The sequence below is a fragment of the Megachile rotundata genome, chromosome 6, assembly GCF_050947335.1.
Source record: "Megachile rotundata isolate GNS110a chromosome 6, iyMegRotu1, whole genome shotgun sequence".
Lineage (NCBI taxonomy): Eukaryota > Metazoa > Arthropoda > Insecta > Hymenoptera > Megachilidae > Megachile > Megachile rotundata.
Genome location: NC_134988.1, coordinates 17,409,501 through 17,430,507, shown reverse-complemented (window position 1 = coordinate 17,430,507; position 21,007 = coordinate 17,409,501). Strand labels below are relative to the sequence as shown.

Sequence of the window (21,007 nt, the reverse complement as noted above, 5' to 3'; positions counted from 1 at the left end):
GGTTCCTTATCGATGGTTAGAAACTTTTCGAGAGGATCAAAGGTTCACTCCCGAAAAACCAGCGAAATGACGTCCAGAATCCGAAGTAGATTTACGTTTCAATCGATGGACGTGAATTTCGCCCTTCGTTCTAGTTCGAAGCACGTCGGCGGTGCAGAGGTCACGTGTACGTTTCTGTTATCGGAGAAAATTTGCAGAGCGCGCAATTTCAGTTCTATTGTTTGGTTAACCAATTCGATCATCCGACGGGTCAGCAAAAATACGTCGGACGGGATCTTCTGCGATTACACGCTCCGCGTGCTCTCAATTATTACCACTCTCTCCCTGATGCGTCCTAGGGGTCGCGTCCTGGCACACAGTACTACGTTTTTTATACGATTGTAACAGGCACCGAATACGGATCCTCGAGACTAGAGAGCGTTCCTGCTGCCCCAGGAACCAACGACAACTACAGTGGCGGTGGTCCCCAAAGGGGTTACTCAGGATCCTCATCCAGCTCCAACAATTACCATCCCTACCGTCGCTAAAAAGGATTCGGACGAATCGAGTCCTCGCTGCCGATAGCGCGAGGTTTCGTTTCTTCCCTTCTTCTTAAATCATCGACACACGGTTATCGGTTTACTTAAAGACGTGATTGTTGTACCGTTGTTATACGCGAACACACCTATACTTTTTGTTCTCCGTATTGCGCCTGCGTACGCATGTGTGTTTGTGCGTGTATGAATCTGTGCGTGGATCGACGCCAGCCAGCGCTGCGCGTCGAGCTGATCGGATCGACTCGAAATTAAGTTTTTGTGTTTTTTCTCGTCTTTATCGAGAACTCGATCTGTCTCGATTCGAGTAAAAGAGGAAACGATCGGAGAGCAGAAGAGTTCTGAGTCGAAGGACCAAGCCCTTTTTTTTTGGAGAAAGCAGGAAGAGGATATGGTGCTTCACGGTGCACCGCCATGCATCGGACCAATTTTTCTACAACGAAATGCAGGAAGATCTTCGACACGAGGTCGCGTCGCTCTCTCGCAAATTTTACATTTCTACGACTTTGAGAGACACGTATAACCGTCAGATACGTAGGGTAACTAGTGTATTTTCTAAAAATTCGTGCGTGGAAATGACCTCGATCGGAGTCGAAGCGAGAAATCTAACGCGTGGATACTGCGATCCTAGTTTTAAGAATCGTGCAAAACGTAATAATTCATTAATAATACGTTCACTAACATTTCGCCGTTCAACGATCAAGTACTTCACTAAGCAGCACGTAATCACGATTTTCTTTTACCACATACTTCTTTCATTTTTTCCCCAATTGATGACACGTTTATTTTATCAACGATAAGGTCCACATTTGTCCCTTTGAAATTTCTCCCGACGAACGCGGCACCACACACACGATGCTCATGAAATATTTTGTTTGGTTCCCTTTTAATTTAGTAGTCGCGACCGACGAGCAAAAACCAAAAAACGCGTTTGAAGAACGACAAAAAACCTAATCCTTTGTTTTTTTCAATTTCTGCCGTAGGAAGTTTATTTCCTAGACGTCCTGTTCATTTTTCCGAGTGGATGACGCGAGGCTTGTGGACTTGAGGTAAAAATACAGGAGACGCGCGTTTAGCCGCGGTCGTCGCTTAAACGAGCCGCGATCAGATTCAAGGAAATCCTATATTTTTTTCATAATCAAATAATCAGAAAGTCGGTCCTTTCTCCCTTATATATTCTTGTATGTTTCTTCTTTTTTCCTCTTGCGTTGCACCTGTATATTCATGTCGTGCCTGTTGTATACTACCTGCGTTTTTAGAGAAGTTCTTTCGACGATTTATACGATAATATATCGGGTACGTGGCTTTCGATTCGGATACAGACTTCAAAATTACCATTTACGCAATCGATTGCACGTTTTTTCGCGGCAATGAAACGTAGGTACAAAAATACGAGAAATCAGGAGACAGCTCTTTCTTTTTAACGCGAGTCCCAGCTTTTTGTAATTTGTAAACAGACTGTTCAGACGAAACTTTGTTATCATATATGCGTGATTAACGATTTACGTTTGTATTGTCGTACACGGGAGCATCGTAAGCTTTGTTAAGGAAAATGGCAGTGCACGGGAAATAACTTTTGGTAAATTTTCAAGTTGACAATGTTTCGAATTTGAGAATTTAGGAACATGGGAATATGAGAATTTTGCCGTTTAATTTGGGAATTTGAGAATGTGAGGGTACAGAAATTTATGATTTATAAATTTATGAATGTGAGAATTTGTAAGTTTGTGAATTTGAAAATGAAGAAGGTTATTTCCCTAAGCTTCCGAGCCAAAGAAAGCGTACGTTGCACCTAGGTGTACCATGCGAGACTGTTGTAAATTCGGAAGATGGATTCGATGATCCGGGAAGTTGGGGTGCGATTATAACGCAAATACTGTGGTAATGATTCGTTGCGTGCGTCGTGTTCCTTCGAATCGAATGCATAATTTGCGAACGTTTGCGTTCCGTGATAGAAAAATAATAAATACGCAATCTCAATCTCCTTCTTGTCATCGTCGGCGCACGTACTTGTTCGCGATGGAATGAGACACTAATGGCCGCTCCCTACTTCGAGTGCCAGGAAACGCATGAATTAATGAATAGGGAAAGAAAATCGAACGATATTTTTAATTAGGCGTGTTGTACAATGATAACGATAATTTTGTCTATAGCGATTAATTGTAATGTTAAGGGTTAAGAAGTTGGACGGGAATTATTTTTTGATCGTACGGTTTGTACAATTCAGTGATAACGATGATGATAATGGACATTGTTGCCGTTGACGGCACTCGGGCCTTCTCGTTTCTACCATCGCCGCTCATACCTATTATTGATTAATATCATACGATAATGAAAGATGGTAATACCGTTCATAATATTTTTGTTATATATTGCGAGGGTGGAAGCAGCAAGAAATGCATTCTTTTATAGCATAGAAACCAACGAATTATTCCGTATGAATTAATAAACATTCACATTTTAATAGAAATATCGTTTAGGGTTCTTCCCCTCATCCAACCCCTTTGTTCATCCTTCATAATGGACTGACTCAAGGGACGAAGGTAAGCTCAGATTATATTTGTGGGGTTGGGATACAAGTTGCAAGTACTTCCGAACAGTTTCTCAATTGTAACTAGTCTCCGGACAAGGTAAGTTCGAATGAGCGCTTTGACTTCATAAGTGATATTCAAATTCCGTACGAAACTTGCAAATTCGTGAACGCGAGACTTGATCCCAACCCTAATATTTGAATAAATTAAATAACTAGATGTTCTAGTAGAATGATTTTATTATATTAAAATCAAATATTCATAGCGATAAGGTTGCTGAAAATTGAATTCGACTGAATATTTTCCACATTAGAATTTGTACCTCCTACTTGAGCATGAGTTACGAGAGAAGATATGTACACATTCAATTACGTATTTATTTAATTGTACATGATTCTCGGATATGTGGATTGTCTTTATCGAATCGTACGATTACTGAAAGCTTCGAGATACGTTTTCGTTCCTGACCATCGGCTAATCTACGTTTTATCACATCGAAAGCCCTGCAAAGCTTCGCTTCGACTTCGCTTACTCTAAGGTACGTATTTTTATATATTTTTAACAAAATATGAAATACTGACAAAATTCAAGGATCGAATTACAATTAACGAAACGAGACAGGACGGTTTATTTGATCGTGAAAATTGATAATTTCTCTTAATAAAGGCAAAACCGAGTTCAGATTAACTCTGAATCACTTATACAAAAAAGGTCTACGCTCGATCCACGTTAAATCAGACTCTACGATTTGTACGTAATTTCTCATTTTCTAATCAATGCCTTTCGGTTTCGCGACACATCGAAAGCTTTCGTTGATTCGTGTAACTCGTTGATTATTCCTCTCCTCTATACAATAATTACTCTATGAAACACGACTTCATAATATAACTTACTGTAAAAAAGGTAAGATGAGCATCTATAGAGATATGTCACAACGTGCCGCTAAAACTTTCTCTATGAAAGTCCCTTTCCCCGTCCTTCAAAGTTCTTATCCTTTAATCTCGCGCTTTTAAACGAAATAGCAACCCGGTAGATTTACGCGATGGAGCATTTATGGCATCTCTGTTTATTCGTCTTCATTTTCCCCTCTTTCTCCTGGTCCATGTGCTTGCGAACAGACTCTGTAATCATTTTCAGAAATCACTTCTCATCGACGTTCCACAGGAAACACCGCTGAAATGGCTTTTAACTTGTACATACCCGCGATAGACTTTTTATCTACCGCAAACAGAGCATCACAGAGTTCTTTCGTTATAGGAATTTCAGGATTCAATCCCGAAGCCCATATCATCAGCATCCGGAAACCGTGTTCCTTGTAGCTCGAAGGACCTATAATAGGAGCTTTATCGTCCTTTTCATAAAGCTGCTCTCGGTTTACGCAGGAAACGTCAAGGTACAAAATAACCATCGTAGCTTTTCAACGAATATTCGATACTTTCTCATTCGAATTTCAAAGCGAAACGCAAATTAATTCAAGCAGATTATTTTACCCGTGTACTGATGCTCGATAGCTCGAATCTGATCCTGTGTGAAAGCCCAGTGCAGTGCCAGCTTCTTCCAGTCTTCGGGACCTAGTTGCTTATAGGCTAATTTCCAGAGAACCGATCGAACATATTCCGGAAGACCGCTGGTGTTACTGGAGATACTTCCACCCCTCGATCCTTCGCGCCACCTTCTTCTTGCCGGGGTCAGATCCCTAATTTCCTTGTCGGTCGTCGAATCTTCCTGAAACGATCGAAGGGAGATAATTCGATACGTGGTAATTCGGCACCGTCGTATTTCGAGTGGGAATTCGACTCTTGGCGCGTGGTCAATCAGTGTAGATAATTTGGCACGTGGAATATTCTGTGCGTGGTAATTCGAAACGTAGAAATTTTGCGTGTAGTAATTCGGGGCGTGGAAATTCGGTGCGTGAACATTCGGCGCGTAGAAATTTTCAGCGCATAGAAATTCGGAGTGTGGTAATTTGGATCGTGGAAATTCGACACGTGGTAATTCGATGCGTAGAAATTTGCAGCGCACAGAAATTTGGAGTGTGGTAATTTTGATCGTAGAAATTCAGTGCGTAGAAATTTTCGGTGCATAGAAATTCAGTGCGTGGTAAATCGGCGCGTAGAAATTTTCAGCGCACAGAAATTTGGGGGGGTGGTAATTTTGATCGTAGAAATTCGACGCGTAGAAATTCAGTGCGTAGAAATTTTCGGTGCATAGAAATTCAGTGCGTGGTAATTTGACGCGTAGAAATTTTCAGCGCACAGAAATTTGAAGTGTGGTATTTTTGATCGTAGAAATTCGACGCGTAGAAATTTTCGGTGCATAGAAATTCAGTGCGTGGTAATTCGACACGTAGAAATTCAGCGTACGATAATACACTATTCACTAATTCGATACGTAGTAATTAGACGCGTGGTGATTCAGAGCACAGAAATTCGAAGCGCGGTAATTGGACGCCTGGTAGTTCCATACGTAACAATTCTGTTCATCGAAATATATCGCATACTAATTCATAGCGTATCCGTGAATTGAATGCGTTAAAAATTGCCACGTTCAACGCGTGATAATTTGGTACACAATTACCTAAAAATTTAGGAATTTTCAATCTTCAACTACGTCGTTATCAAGTTAAAATTACCCCGGTTGCAAAGTGCTAATACCATGTTGGTCATTGAAAAAACATGATTCCGAGCGACGTAATCTTCCAGCGTAGTCTTTACACGGCCATAAAAAGTTGCTTGGAGTCACTTACCGGTGTGGGATAGTCCAATCTCGCTGTTTTAATGATCATGTCAACGATGGCCGTGAAACTACCCCTCGCCGCGATATAAAGTGGCGTTCTGCCGCTCTGCGAACATTTCGAACAACTTTGCTTTAACTTCGTTGCTGGTTCACCACGACGAGGACGCCAGTCGCGTCTCGATGCTCCTCGTTGAAGCAACGTCCTCGCAAATTTCACTGGGATCGTGCACGCTTGTCTGTGCAAACTTTGCACGAAGTCGTTGTTGACCCGTGTCAGCTTCCGTCGTAGTCGCGTTAAACCCGGGTTAACATGCACGGTACAAAGAGACGCCTACTTTGATTACGTTCAATCAGCTCGAAACGTTGCTATCCGATGGCAACGTACGGACTTTGGCAAACAAACTACGTGGAACGATACTTTCAAAACTAATTCTAGTTTGATGATCGTAACTCGAGAATAACAGATTTGTGGCGCAGCGCAGGTGTGAAATGCATTTTATCTCGATTACGTCGAAATCGAACGAGATCGCAAAATATGCGCTTGCAGGTGACCCAGAAAGTCCTTGTCGTTTTAATCGATAGAGATAAATGGTTTTGTAAAGCTTTTTTTGCAAAGCGTATGCACGAGCAGAAAATCTAGGTAAAAACTTTCTTGGGTACCTAATGACACGTTTCATGGAATAGGTAGAGGAGTCATATTTTATGTCGACAGATACGTGAAAAATGTACGTCTTTGAAACAGCAGGAAAGGAAAGAGAAGGTGTACGATCAGTGTTCACCTGTTCCCTTTGCTCGATATTCGCACCTGCTGCAAGCAATAGCTCGCAAATATCCGTGTGTCCCATCTCGGCGGCGATATGAATGGGCGACTGTAGTCTCTGCAGAAGAAACGACGGATGAATAAAAATCCGACTAAGAGTATCGATTGTACGCACCGAATTCAAACAGTTCAAATCGACACCCTTATTGATCAGTATCTCGACCGTTTCTACTTCGTTGTTCTGGCAGGCCAAGTGCAAAGGCGTGTTCCCGTACTGTAAACCGAATAGTGGCCATGGTAAGTTGTTCGATTTCGAACATGGCTCGAGAATACCTTGCACTGTTTGTTGAGCGCGGCGCCATGTTGAATCATCGAGTCTAATATCCCTTTGCAGCCCTGACTCGCGGCGACGTGCAGCGGAGTGAAGCCCATCTACAAAATGCAAACAAGGTGGTCGATTTTTAATATATTTTGTAGTATCAGAATTTTCTTTGGGGTTATTTACTTCGTCAGTTATTTCGGTGTTCGCTCCGGCTTTTAGCAACAATTGAGCTATGGCTGTGTGCCTCGTTCTCGTGGCTACGTGTAGCGGGGTGTTTCCTTCGCTGTCCTGGGCGTCCACATTTGCTCCGAGCCCTATTAAAACCTCGACAGCTTCCAAATGCTCCTCTGCACAGGCACAGTGTATCGGCGTTTGTCCTTTCTGAAAATCGTTGGGAAATTTGCGAACTTTTTATGGCGTTAATTAGCTTCAAGCAGCGTCACATCATCGATCATGCAGGGAGACTTTCTTGCTGAATATAATTTTGGTGAGGAGCGACGTGTAACACCATTTTAAAGAACGAAAGTGTAATCGTCACCGAACACAGCGTCCAATAGCGAAGACACACTGTCGATTTTCTTAAACTCCAGAGGTGAATCGAATCGAATATCAGTGTCGGATATAAAGTGACTTTGTACGAAAAGTCAGATTCGGCAAAGAAACCGAAGTCCCATAAAATACCGTCAAAGGACTGTTTGATTCGTATAGCTACAGTTCACGTTCTCTCCTTCAGGAATTTCACTTGTCTTCGCGATAAGAAGGCAATATAGTTAATGTCAGAGACCCAGTTTCTCGGTATCTACATCGAGAGCGGAAAGGAAAGCCGTGGACCAGTTTCCGCATAAATTGAAGTTTCTTAGGTTCTTTGCATACGCTTTTCCGTGGATATTTGCATTCTCGTATCAAAATGAATTAATATGAATTTCGAGGCGCGTTACACAAACTATGAAATCAAGACGTAGTAATTTGTGGATGCAAAATTGCGAAGGAACTCGCACAAAACATTGATTTCCATTACAAGATTAATCGGAATATCATAAAGTGGAACACTGTTCTCGTTACGACTTCGTCCTACCAGTTTCCAACATTTTTCTTTTTTCTACTCGCGTCTACAGGGAAATAATGATGTCTCTTGGCTCTTACTTTATCCGTGGCATTCAGCTCGATCCTTGATATATTGGAGAGGGCGGTTATCATAGCCGGATGACCAGCACTGGCTGCATGATGAAGTGCAGTCGCACCAGTGCAATCCGTTGCATCCCCGTTCAACGATTCCACGGCCTCCGCAAGGTATTCGACGACACGAATGTTGTTGCCCCGAGCAGCGCACATTAAAAGGGTATGTTGTTTCTGTGGCAAACAAACACTGCCTTTGCAGTCGACGTTGTCGCGATGTTCACGCCTCTTTGTTTAGTAAAACTACTAACAAGTAAAACACTTCGAATGCAATAAAAATGTTTTAGTCGAAGAACGAGTTTTCCGATAGAAAAAGAAATTCTGACTCTGTTTCGCGATATGAAATACGATTTCATATAGGGACAATTGAAAATTGTGTTTTGTAATAAAAATACCTTATTCATTGCCGACACGCTCGCTCCAGCGTTGATTAACATTTTCACGGCATCCCTGTGTCCATACCGCGCGGCCATGTGCAATGGACGCATACCGAACTTGAAACATCGCAAACAAATTTAATTACATTTTATCAAATTCATACACAATTTGTGCAGCGTGCTGCCACGAGTTTGTTTCCGGTTTCAATGAAATTTAAAGCAAATCTCGGATAAAAGCGATCGATATAACATGCACGAAACCCAATATTAAAGTGTAGTTATTAGTCGAAATTAATATTGAATAAATGCACAAAATGATTCGTTTATTCTGGCATATAACACCTTCCAATTACCTTGTCTTTAGCTTCGATGTCACATTTCGCTTGTATCAGCATCTCGATGATCTCTGTGTTTCCTCTGGACGCAGCCCAATGAATCGGTGCTCTACCGTACTGCATAATTTTCACGTTTAATTAAACAAGAGCATTCTGTGCGTTTTAACCTATTCGGTCAGATTTACTGTTTCAGTAACGAATGCTTCAGTAAATTCAGACACATGCTGTCAGACAATGTATAACAATAATTGTTAACGATGATTCAGTTTCTTATTTTAAACCTTTAACGCAACAATAAGTAATACTTTCTAAGTCGTTTATGTTTAATTTATAGCATCCCTACCTAACGTGTTAAATTATTAAGGCGACTTGCACGAACGTACACTGGTGTTACATTTTTAATCAGTTTGTTCATAAATGCAAATTACAGCGTGTAGTATTACATCAGATGAATTGCTTAGAACGCAGAGGGTAGTATCGTTACTAGCGCGTGTTATTTCAGGAAAGAATCATGATGGTTCATGAATAATATCTTTCCTCTTCAATTATGCGAGTGTGGCTCATGTTATGTTTTAATTTAAAAGAAATTCAGATTTGTGTGCAATCGTTATCGCTCGCTTGATTCACTGCGAGTACCTTATTTATTTAAATTTCCACCGCAACGAAATTCCAAGTGAAATATCGCGTATTTAGTCGGACAAGGAGGCCGTTACGTGCCGCAACCGCATCACTTTATCTAGCACTTTTCATCGCGCAACGTACATTGTACAGCGTTACAGATAACGAAGTGTAGTAAAGTGAACGATTCCATTTGCAACGGAACCATTCTCCTTTGTCGCGAGATTCGATTTTAAATCGAGAAATTGCATTGGAATTAAACGCGATGCGATTGCGGTCCCCCTTCTTCACGATTCTTTCCTCTCGTGATCGCGATTGTTCCATCGCAAACCCGTTAACAATTTATCAAGCTTGAAAATCCGATTTTCTTGTAGCTTACATTGTTCCTCGAGTTGACGTCGACGGTTTCTTTGAGCACCTTGCGAACGGTGTCCGCTTCATTCTTAATTACAGCTTCGTATAGCAAAAGATCGTTCTTAAGTACTGGCAAACAAAAAATCTTCAATGAATTCAAATGAGAAAGAACTTGTTTTCGATTAATTTGAATTTTTACTTCGACGCGACAAAAGAAGTGCCAGGAGGGTTGGGAAACTTACTTCTAGCAGTCTTTTGGTTCAACACTTCTCCCTCGATCGCCTCGTTGATATTCAAGGGTGAGGGTGTCTTTGTCAATTCCCCTTTGTCCACCATTTTTCCTCTATTGTTCTTTCCTCGTCTACATGTTTACTTTGTCCGTGTTATCGATAAATCTGAAAATTGAACACCGTAGGCTTTAGATCTTTGGAACTTTCAGGCACTGCCGTTTCCAAACTTTAAACACTTGGGACTCTAGAACTTTAACGCTTTCGGAAATTGAGATCTTTGCGAGGTGGGAATTCTAGAAGATTAGGATCTTGATTTCATGACTCGAAATTTTTTACTTTTACTCCTTGCATCCCACAATTGCCAGATCCATTTCAGGATACATCAACCCCGTAGCTTCTTTAAAATTAGGTTCTCGTTTGAACAAAAATCGATAAATGGCCGCACAGCAACTTGCGACATTCGACTCCGTAATTACCCTCATGATTTCCGTGCACGTTTCAGACAGGCCGAGATTATATTTATCACTTCACTTCGATGGCTCGATTCAATGGTCGTGCTCGAATCAATGGCGTTATTATGCACGGAATCCGACGCTCAATTTCGAAATTACCACGACAAGAGCATTTCGCTTTATTCGTGAATCGACAGCGGTTTATCGACAGGAGTTTGATAGATCGCGATCGAGCGCGACTAATATCGAAATAAACGGGAGCTTGGACTCTTTGAGAACACCGCGTTGCGTAGGTCTTTGTGAAACTTTACAAGAAAGTACAGAGTGTTTCACGAACCTGTACTTTCAAAACTGGAAATAACAGGAAGCGCTTGCATATTTAACGAAGATGAATGAATCCGAAATAAATTACCATAAATTAATTTCTAACTGCAATAATTGATACTGCATTGAAATCGCTCAACTTAAACACAACACCCTGTACACCAAGCGTAAAATACACCGGTTCGAAATTTCGAGAGTTGCTCTCGTTTTAGGGATCACTCGCTTCCAAGTTCCGGCAAGCGATTCGTTTCAGAAGCGAACCGTAACGTTTCCAAGTTTTGCGAAACGATCCATCGAGAACTAGCTAACTTTTATAAAGCGGTGTACTCGAGTGTGTCCCAATTTTCCAAAAAGAAGTCATTTTTGCAGAAAGTAGCAGATTTTGTTAACAAGTTTCGCGCGTGACGTGGTCGTAAATTGCACAAACTCGTCTTTGAAGCGTTCACGAAAATTTCTCTAATTCCAGGCAGTGGGTAAACGCTTTAATTATATTCGTAATATAGTTACGAAGTTGAGTATTCTATTAGGAAATGTATTCGATGGATGCAGCCTCAAAGGCGTTTCCGACAGTATTCCTCTGTGCATGGTCAACATTGAAACTTATGATCCTCGAGGTACGGGTGTAATCCGCAAGCCAGAGGAAGTTCGCATGACAGCTCGTATAGCTCGAAGACAAATAAGTTTCGCGATGTCTGTTGAAGTCACCGTTCTTCATATAGAGAAACGATGAGGGTCTGTTTCGAACGCTCGCTTTACAGATATTTTTATCAAACGACTCTTTCGGCGTTATCTATCCCAACGTATTCCTCGCTGCTCGCAAAATAGGATCTACGTTCGTTCTTGACGGTAAAAAGTGTCGTCGGCAAAGCCAGAAAAAGAAGACTCGCTTTGAATATGTATATAAATATGAAACATTCCTCTTCCGGCTGAACGCAGGTTTTGTTCGTTTCGTTTTTCGCAAGAGGCATCGGATTAGTTTCAGAGAGGCACATCCGGGAAACGTGTTGAATGGAAAAAGCATAGCGTACCATCCGAACTTTCGGATCTATTTTCACGACGATCCTCTCGTGCAGAAAATATTTCGATCGTAGAAAATGTACAAAAATGCTGAACAACCTGAGCAGCGTGAAATCTACTGGCTCGGAATACAGACCGCAGACGTTGGACAGAATTGCGGATGGCAAAAAAATTCACCACGGTAGCAACAGCTTTAAATAGGAATTCTTTCTCTTCCTGCCTTCAGCAATTTTACCATTCAGGACGTTTACGATTGTTACAAGACGTGCCTCGAACGGTTAATCTTTCTCTAACGAGTCTCGTTAACGTTTCTTCCAATTTCTTTTCACCGGTGCGAATTCCTCGCAGAAAGATGCAAGATTCGTTTAAGGCGTTAAGATGTACGAGACATTTGTGATTGGCATTCTGAATTAAATGTAAGAAAATAACTGAGGGGAGGATTGAAACGAGAGGAGAGTTATTAATTTCTTGTGCGAAGTAATGAGAAGTTGAAATTGAAAACAAGGGTGAGTAGATGTGATTACCTTGCCATATTTATTTCCACACATTATGATTGTCACGCGTAGCAATTTCTATGCAATGAGATCGTCACGCTCTGTAATTTCTACATACCGTGTTTTTATACGTTGTAACTCCCACGAACTGCAATTCTGCACACAGCGAAGTCATATCAGAACATATCAAACGAGGAGGCGATCGCGCATGATATCGTTCGAAAAGTTTCAATTAAAAAATAAAAAAATCATGCACCGAGCTATTGCGATACTGTATCGAGTAACTTTTCGAGCGTGTTTCAACTATAACGAAACACGTCCCTTTGAAATTCCTCAATCGAAATGTTCGCTGCTGAAGTCATGGGTCAAATGGATTCCTGTGAATGATGATCATGGCATAGTTCTGATCGTAACCGTGACTATATTCAGAGACGACATCGTTGAAATTCAAGCCGACTCCAACCCCGTGGGTCGTCCGCGTAGAATCCCGTAGGAAATTATTCGTTACAGCGGATTATAACATCTGAATATAAAGACTCGCCATTGAAGTTCCGCTGAAATTCTACGCGATCGTGATTAATGACACAACGTTTCCGAACCAATTAAACCGATAACTAAATTACGGAAAGAAAGTTAGGTGGGCGTGTACCAATTAAGGCAATCATCTACGATTGAAATTGCGACGGAATTATGTCATGTTCGCGGAGTTATATTTTTACCGTTACGCGATAATTATCGTATCGATTGGTACGATTATTCTTACACGACGAACGTCAAACAGGAAAGAACGAAACTCCCCGAGCCTTCGATTGACCTACAAATAACTAAAACGGGAACGGTGGGAATACGCCGTTCATGTATCCGTCGACCAATGCACGGAATTAGTGTATTTCTGAATCTTCAAAAATATTCTAGAAGATATTTAAACGACCAAGACATTTGAACATTTTAAATTCAAAGTTCGATCGATGCTATTTTTAATGCATGAATTGTTTCGCGTTTTCATCATTCGGAGGTATTTTACCCAGCTTCTCTGACGCGTCTGACCAGTTACGGCTGTATCTACTTGCCCGACACTCGAGGTTGCTGCAGCTTTTCAATTCATGATTCCTACGTATCTCCTACCTTTCTCATTTCTTTGTAGAAAGTATCTTCTTTGCAGATAGCATATTTACGGATTTTATAAGATCAACCTTATCCTATTCCAATCATCCGCATTTTAAAAAAGGCAGAGAAAGAAAAAATTGAGAGAGATCCCATTATAATTTCCTGTCTTCCGCATTTTGTAAACAAGAGAATAAATTGAGAGAACAAACAAATGTAGTGAAATTGCGTTGTAAAATGTACACCTCGGTGTTATAAATCAGGACACCCGCGACAAAAGGTTAAATGGGTGAAGTGGTTTTTTATTTCACTAAATAAGCGGTTCATTTATCAAGCAGAATGAAAAAGTCGAATGTACAAATAAATGATTAAATAAAGGTACGCTGTTATTCGCGCGTATTTTACATGTCAGGAGACAGATTAAATTGGCAAGTTCAAAGCGGAATCGTTGGCGAAAATGATTTTTGCGGAAACAGATCGCTAAGCCAGATAGTCGGTACGCTCCAATTAATGGAGCCGCGACTTCAGCGATTAATTAGAAGGTTTTCAGGCCGGCAGTGAATTTTATCAGCGGCGAATCAAGCGTTTAGCTCGTCGCTTTTGACTCGATGATGCGATAATCCGATGAAGCAACTTTGTAATTCTTGCCACGCTCCTCAACGTCGTTACCTGGAGAAAAGGCAACCACTTTTGGCTACTTTATCTCTTAAAATAAATTACACTAGGACGGATTCTGCCAAACTTAATGCGGCGTATTTTCCTTGTTCCGCAATAACATAGAATTTTCGAGGAAATAATGAAAACCCAATAGCCCGTTCCGCATATCAGCAGTACTCTTGTTATTCCACGTGGATTAAACGTTATCTCGAACATTAAAAATATTATTCCAGGAATATCCTGTTATTGCAAACAGTCAAATAACGTCGGTGAAAATAAGCTGTCATTAACAGGAATTTAAAGTGGTTTTTACGATTCCCTGAAAATATACCAAATGGCACAATTTTTATTTATTTCGAGATACGTTTTATGTTTTATCAAAAATTTTCTCTATGGATGAACATAAATAAGTAATCCTTGCAACAGTGTTTTTTAAATAAAACATGTAACTATTAATTAGTAATCGAAAAAGATAGAAAGTTGTAAGCTAAATCGCGGCAGTGCGTTTTTGCGCTAACACTGCTAATAAAAACGTCAAAGGTTGGTGCAGCGATCGATAACGTTCAGGCTCGTAAGCTCCAAAAACCTTAACGAAAAAAAATGGAATTAAAGGGAAGGAAAAAAAATGTTAAAAAATATCCGCACGTTCCGGCGAAATTTCTTTGTCTCCCGAGTGGATCAATGAGTTGCGCAAATAGAAGGGCGATCGTTTAACGAGCAGTTCCACAATGAGAAGTCAAGTAATTAGCGGTAACCGTCCCCTGTTTGCTTTCCTTTCTGTTCTACCGCCTACCGTCGTGAAAAATGGGTAACCCGTGATACCAACGGATAAAAAATGATCGTCGAGGCGACGACGCCTTCGTTAAAGCGACCAGCACACATTTCCCGGACGCTTTTGTCCTGGAAATGAAAACGAGGGAACGTTGCGCCGTGTCAATGATAATCTTTTTTCCTATTCTCATCGGACCAGCCATTTTTGCTTTCCTCCGTCGCTGACGACAATGCGGACTTGACAGAAATCATGGAAAAGTTGCCGCGATCGATGTTTCTGTTTGTAATAAACTTTCGGATCAGTGAATAATCAAATTTTCGTTTCAACGACAGTTTCCGGCAATGAACAAAGTGCCGCGAGCCTTTGCGGGCTAAAAATAAGTACAATATCAACTCGCTGTAGTTTCCTATGTATTCTTTCCAATTTCTGCTACGTTTTTCCAGCTGTGTTTTCTGATATTCCACTGCTGGTATCCGCGAGCAATTTTTTTCCGTTTTTTCAAACGGAAATTCGCGATCGAACAAGTTGCTTGATTACAGTGGAAATGCTTGTATTCGGTATGCTTCGATAACGTATATAACGGCTTAGATTCGTATCTTCAAGATCAGCATAGGGGAATAGATAATTAGTCCGTTGTTAACTGGTCGATGATAGTACGAGATAAAATACACGTTATAAAAATAAAATCGATTATGAAGAGCGCGTCGGACAGCTTTGAAATCGAAAATAACGAGGTGGATGTGCTTCGTCAAAGTCACTAAGAGGTAGTACGTGCAAAAAATAAACGACGCCCTCCTCTAGACGTTAATTCATTGGATTTTTCATCAAATGGAGGACAATGTTCCAGCTGTTCCCGTTAACAGTTTGTCAGCTTATGATGAAAAGTGTAACTCGTTGACCTCGTGAATTTAATCCTTAATTAATTCGTTACCTTCGGCACGGTGATATCAAACACTTTCGTTAGAAATTGGTATTCCTCGCGCGAATTCGCTATTTTCCCATCAGCCTAGCACAATGGCGCATTGTGGACGAAAGAAAAGATTCGATTTTCGTTACGGGGCCCTTTCAACGTTGCCCGTGAAATATATTCCCGTTTTTATCTCGCAAGTAGTTCGCCTATCGGCTTCGTTAAACGTAACGCTTACATTAACCTGACCAGTTTTACCCATCGATACATCGCGATCAATTATACGATCAATTACGATGCGTTAAACAGTTTCTCTACAGGGACAGAGTTTGCCAACAGTTTGCGCGACTATGCCAATAATTCAAGCATCCGAACAACACTTGGGGAGAAGCTACACGTATTCTGGCTACTCGAATATCGCTGCAACCGTATATTTGCGGATACAAAAATGTCACCTACTTCGATTATCGATCGAACCTTTCAATATCGGCGATGCGATCCGCTTACACGCTGGGACCACACTCTAATACGGACGTCATGTACGGAAAGAAATATTCTGTTTGGAGATATAACGCGTGGAAAAACGATATGTGGGAGTACAGCGTGCATGGATGTGGTGTGTGAAAATACAGAGCATAGTAACAGCGCGTAAAAGCATAATGGGTGGAAGTGTACTGCGTGTAACTACGATGCGTGGGAGTAAGGCACGGGGAAGTACGACGCGTGGAAGTATACTGCGTGTAAATACGACGGGTGAAAGTAAGGCACGTGGATATACGACGCGTGGAAGTACGAAATGTGAAAGTACAATGCGTGGTAATTATGACGCGTGGAAGTACAAAGCGTGTAAGTACAATGCGTGGTAATACGGGACGTGGAATTATGACGCGTGAAAGTGCAATGCGTGGTAATACGGGGCGTGGAATTACGACGCGTAGAAATACGAAGCGTGAAAGTACAATGCGTGGTAATACGACGCGTGGAAGTACAAAGCGTGAAAGTGCAATGCGTGGTAATATGGGGCGTGGAATTACGACGCGTGGAAGTACGAAGCGTGGTAATACGAGGCGTGAAATTACGATGCATGTAAGTACAAAGCGTGAAAGTACAATACGTGGTAATACAGAACATGTAATTACGACGAAATGCATGTACGGGGTGTAATAAGATAAATTAATAACGCGTTAACAGTCGAAGCAACTCGATTCCATGAACGAGGCAGCTATTAACCCAGATCGCGGAATTCCGTTTTTTGGGCTATAACTCACCGGAAAGCCGTCGATGCACTCGGTTCACGAATCAAGCAATATACGCGTTGAACAAAACATCCAAAGAACGCACGGAACTTCCATTTTTCAAGCTTATTTTCCTTTTTCCGCTGCCAGCCGTATAGTGATCGTTGAAACGGGAAGAAAACGTCAATCGCGTCATTCGTTTTCCGTCGTTTATTCGGTTGAAACGTTGGAGTAAATGATTCGATCCCGAAGCAATTTTCATCGTCGTTGCAATGAATAATTTTATATTCCTTCTTTCACCGAAAACGAAATACTGTAGCGGTAATTGAATTGTTACGCTATGACATTGTGCGCAGAGAGGAAAATCAGGGAACAAGCGTATTGTTTTTGTGCGCAATATTTCAATATTGTTTCCTAAAGCGAGAAAGAATAGTGTGAAATTGGACGCGCATTGTCGTTACCGGGAAATGTTTCTGTCGTTTACAACGCGTGTCGGCTATTTTACGGTAAACGATTCACGAAGATGGTGTTCTTTCCCCGTACTCGGGAAATGGGAAACAGAACATTGTCTCGAGGCGTTGCAATCTTTTCTTGATACTTTCTCTTTGTCCATTCCTTGAGGGTCATTAAATGAAATGCCAAGTCGATTTCTAGTTTACAATTTATCGTTCCGATGAGAGCCAATGTGAACAATCGGAAACCTATTTCTATACTTCTTTTCAACAAATGTTCTTGCGAAAACTGCTACTCTAAATCTCCGAACATTTTTACCTCGATTTATCCTTCTTACACGCGGTAACCATGGAGACATTTATATAAATTAACCTTCCATAGCCTTCATTGGTTAAATGAACGTTCCGTTCACGGTAAGGACGTATAATATACTTGTCTAAATATTTAACAACCAGTTGCTGGAACTCTGCAGGACATTAAAACGATCCCTTTTAAGCGACGAGTGTAAAACTAAAAAAATATGTGCACGAGTTGGATTTTAGAACCGAAAGCTTTTTAAGGGCATTTATAGCTCGTGAGAGGGTCAAATAACTGTTGCAAAGAATATGATAAAATTTGGCAGTTATCACGTTTCGACTATGGCGAATATTAATGATATTTGAAAATCTTTTCCCTCTGAGGAAATAATGAAATATCATTATATCGAATTTGCGGTGACCCGTGACCCCGATGCCAGCAAACGTATTGAAACTGCTCGCGGTTCGTTTTGCAAAAAACGAATTAAACGCACCGGCGAAGCGTCCGCGAAAGAATTACCGTTGCATTCAACCCTTTTGAAGCTTAATTGCACCCTGTCCGCTACTTTCTTTCTGTTTTTTCATCACCGACCGCCCCTCCAAACATTATGAAATTTTCTTTCAGCGCAAAAGCGAGGCTTATGAATACGCGGAAAGGATACGCGTAATTAGAAATGTTTGCTATCGTTTTCAACAGAGAGATTACGTCGCGACAAAGTTATCGGACGATGCGTCGCCGTGCATCGTTAATTCCCGCGGCTTGAACGAACAAACAGGAGAAAAACAGGGTTCAGGAGAGCAGTCACGCAATGATCGGACGTTGGTGTAACGATTTTTTCTACCCCCTTCGAGTGGAAGGTAAAGTTTATCGTGCACGCGGAACACTTCGTCTTTGTTAGTTGAAAAATCACGAGGCAACGCGGGTAAAAATTTGCTCTTTCCAGCCCGAGCGAGAAGGAAAGGAAAACAAAAGAATGATATTGCTCCGAAGAAACTTTGTACGAACAGCTTGTACTCTTTGATGCACTTCTTTTCTTCTTCCTTACTTCTTTTCTGTCGTGCTTTCGAAGATTTTTAGAGAAGTTTCCGTGGATGCATTGTTATAAATTAGAGCGTGTTTGTCAACGGATACAATGGACGCCTCGTGATTCTCTCTTTTCCCGGAACTTTGCTTCGTTAACAATACTACCGCGAAGAAAAGCTCGAAATTTGTGCTGTTAGAACACGTCGTGCTCAAACAGTTACGCAAAAAGTGTTTGCTCAATTTCGCGAACTGTTGTTGCGAACGTCTACCCTACACAAATATGCAATAGCTATCGCGTTTCATTTTATTCCCATATAATATGTACGGACTTAAGAAGATTAGGACCAAAATTTCAACAGGGTGTTTGCTTTTGAATTCATAAAACGAACCAGCGTTCTACATTTAATTTCATAGATGGTTTTTCTCCTGTTTCGTTGAATGTATCAATATTTAAACAATTATATCAGCAAACGTTAAAATTCATTTACAATTTTTGCAGATGGAATCACCCGTATAACTCGAGAGAAGATAAACAGACATTTACGCGTCGATTGAATTAAAAAGTAGTCTACAATCATATTTTTACCAATCGTATAATCCACAAAAGGGTCGAATGCAACATGAAATTCTAGCTGCAATTGCTCTCGCCGAATAATCCATAAAAGAGTTAAATTTGCTGCGAAACGAAAGCGATACTTTAAAATCTCCCTCGAGTCCCGTAATTCATCCTTTTATGAATGACTTTCGGTTTAAGCCTTTTCTTAAACCGAACATAAAACGCGAACTATACTTCGGTGTATGCAGCTAATGCCTATCAGCCGCAAAGTAGTTGAATTCGAAATAATTTTAGCGGCAAGCAGCAGAAGTTAATACCGTTCGTCTGCGAAACACGAGGGGTTGTTTGTTCACCGAACTTTCGCCTGAGCACGCAAAGGTACACGAGATATTGTAGCGCGATCAAGCCACGCAAAATGGAGCAAGTGCGTGGCGGTATCGCGTGGAAATTCGAAAAAGCAAATTCGCATACCTCGTGGGGATTGTAAGGTCACTAACAGGTCAGCTGTGCTAAGCGAACGGTGTGCTATTTGGTTAATTAGCAGAATTCGAGACGAGCAAAAGCAAGCCGATTGCAAATAGAGCTTTATCGTCACGCCCTTTGTCACTGTTTAATTACCGTGAATAGAGAACCCGCGTGTAATTAACACCCCTCGTGCGTTTCGTGCAATCTTCTCGCGCAAATGTTTTCCAGTAACTTTCCGCAACTCGCTCGAGATGGATATAGAAAGTATACTCACGGATTTGCGCGGAATAGGTGGTTGTCGAGGTTGCTTACTGGGTGCAGGGGTTGTTGTGGTTGCTCCAAGTCGGACGAAGAATGAAAGGAAAACACCTTTCGTCTGGAAAGAGTTGCACGATGTTTACGGCACGATGGGCGGCATGCTACTGCCAGAATCATCCCCGTTTCACCCTCCACACTCACCCCATTATTAGGTCGACGGCAGCGCAGCTACGTGGTGGATTCAATGACTATGACAAGCTCCCACATTCAGTTAATTTTAAAGTCCGATTTAAATCCATTTTCATTCTTTTGCTTTTCTTGAAACTTATCGGGGAACAAATAGTGCTCAAACCGTAAATTTGTTGCGTTGTTACGCAAGGTACAGGTTTCTAATACTGGTATTATGCGGCACCAATGATCTACGCTATCAAGGATCTAGGATATCGCGATTCAGGATAGAAGGATCTAGGATACTGGGATCTAGAATACAGAAGTCTGGGTTGCCGAAATTTAGGACGTAAATGTAGGATACTAGGAGCTAGGATACGGGGATTTAGGACATAGGAATCTAGGACACCCATCATACTCGGATCCTGAATACAGAGATCCAGAAAATACAGATTCATAGTTATCTACGAATTTGAAGAACTAAAAATATAGTTTTATAATATATTCCAAACCACATTCTACTTGAAATCCGTGTAACTCTTTCCAACAAGTAGTACAGAAGTTTCAATTACCCTAATCGAGGTTTAATCGAATGAAGAAAGTTGGAACTTTTGCTTCGCGAGAACATTGAAGATACGAAAGTTAATTAATGTGATTCGCGCTGACATTTTTATCGCGCGATCAATGAATTACCATTACATCGAATGTAGTGCGCAAATGGATTTAGACGATTTATTTCTGCTAAGATAAAATCAGTACGAAGGATGACAGTTTTCGTTCATTATTCATTCGGAATCTGCGAGTTTATGCATCAATGCCGGTGGGAAAAAATTTGGTGAATTTCACGGTCCAA

General features: G+C 41.1%; 2 protein-coding genes across 10 annotated transcripts in view; one reads left to right on the top strand and one right to left on the bottom strand.

Annotated features, from left to right (window-relative positions):
- Hrb27C (Heterogeneous nuclear ribonucleoprotein at 27C) overlaps nucleotides 1–3,003 on the top strand; it is a 31,153-nt gene extending 28,150 nt beyond the window's left edge. Inside the window, exon 8 of one of the 3 annotated variants that reach the window (XM_076532634.1) lies at nucleotides 1,517–3,003. In XM_076532634.1, coding sequence (XP_076388749.1) covers nucleotides 1,517–1,581 — 65 coding nt within the window. In that variant the 3' untranslated portion in view covers nucleotides 1,582–3,003. The other 2 variants (XM_076532636.1, XM_076532632.1) reach the window with 2 other exon arrangements.
- LOC100882118 (uncharacterized) lies at nucleotides 1,759–20,140 on the bottom strand. Of its 7 annotated transcripts, none has more exons than XM_076532627.1 (14): nucleotides 20,003–20,140; nucleotides 9,985–10,137; nucleotides 9,768–9,871; nucleotides 8,789–8,887; nucleotides 8,454–8,552; nucleotides 8,026–8,232; nucleotides 7,066–7,263; nucleotides 6,894–6,992; nucleotides 6,736–6,834; nucleotides 6,580–6,678; nucleotides 5,811–6,077; nucleotides 4,555–4,789; nucleotides 4,265–4,405; nucleotides 1,759–4,185 (listed from the first exon to the last, which is right to left on the bottom strand). In XM_076532627.1, exons 2-14 carry the CDS (start codon nucleotides 10,076–10,078, stop codon nucleotides 4,100–4,102), a joined length of 1,827 nt encoding a protein of 608 aa, XP_076388742.1. In that variant the 5' UTR covers nucleotides 10,079–10,137; nucleotides 20,003–20,140; the 3' UTR covers nucleotides 1,759–4,099. The 7 variants fall into 7 exon arrangements, with proteins under 7 accessions (XP_076388742.1, XP_012142860.2, XP_076388744.1 ...); XM_012287470.2 differs by having other exon boundaries at nucleotides 5,811–5,906; XM_076532629.1 differs by having other exon boundaries at nucleotides 4,265–4,393; nucleotides 5,811–5,906.
- Nucleotides 20,141–21,007: the final 867 nt, after the last annotated feature.

What these genes read in the sequence shown, in the direction of transcription:
- LOC100882118 (XM_076532625.1), bottom strand. Translation starts at nt 10,078, where the DNA reads ATGGTGGACAAAGGGGAATTGACAAAGACACCCTCACCCTTGAATATC. An exon ending in ACGTCAACTCGAGGAACAAT is followed by an intron (nt 8,888 to 9,767) that starts GTAAGCTACAAG and finishes AAAATTATGCAG; the next exon opens with TACGGTAGAGCACCGATTCA. An exon ending in TATCGAGCATCAGTACACGG is followed by an intron (nt 4,406 to 4,554) that starts GTAAAATAATCT and finishes AGGACGATAAAG; the next exon opens with CTCCTATTATAGGTCCTTCG.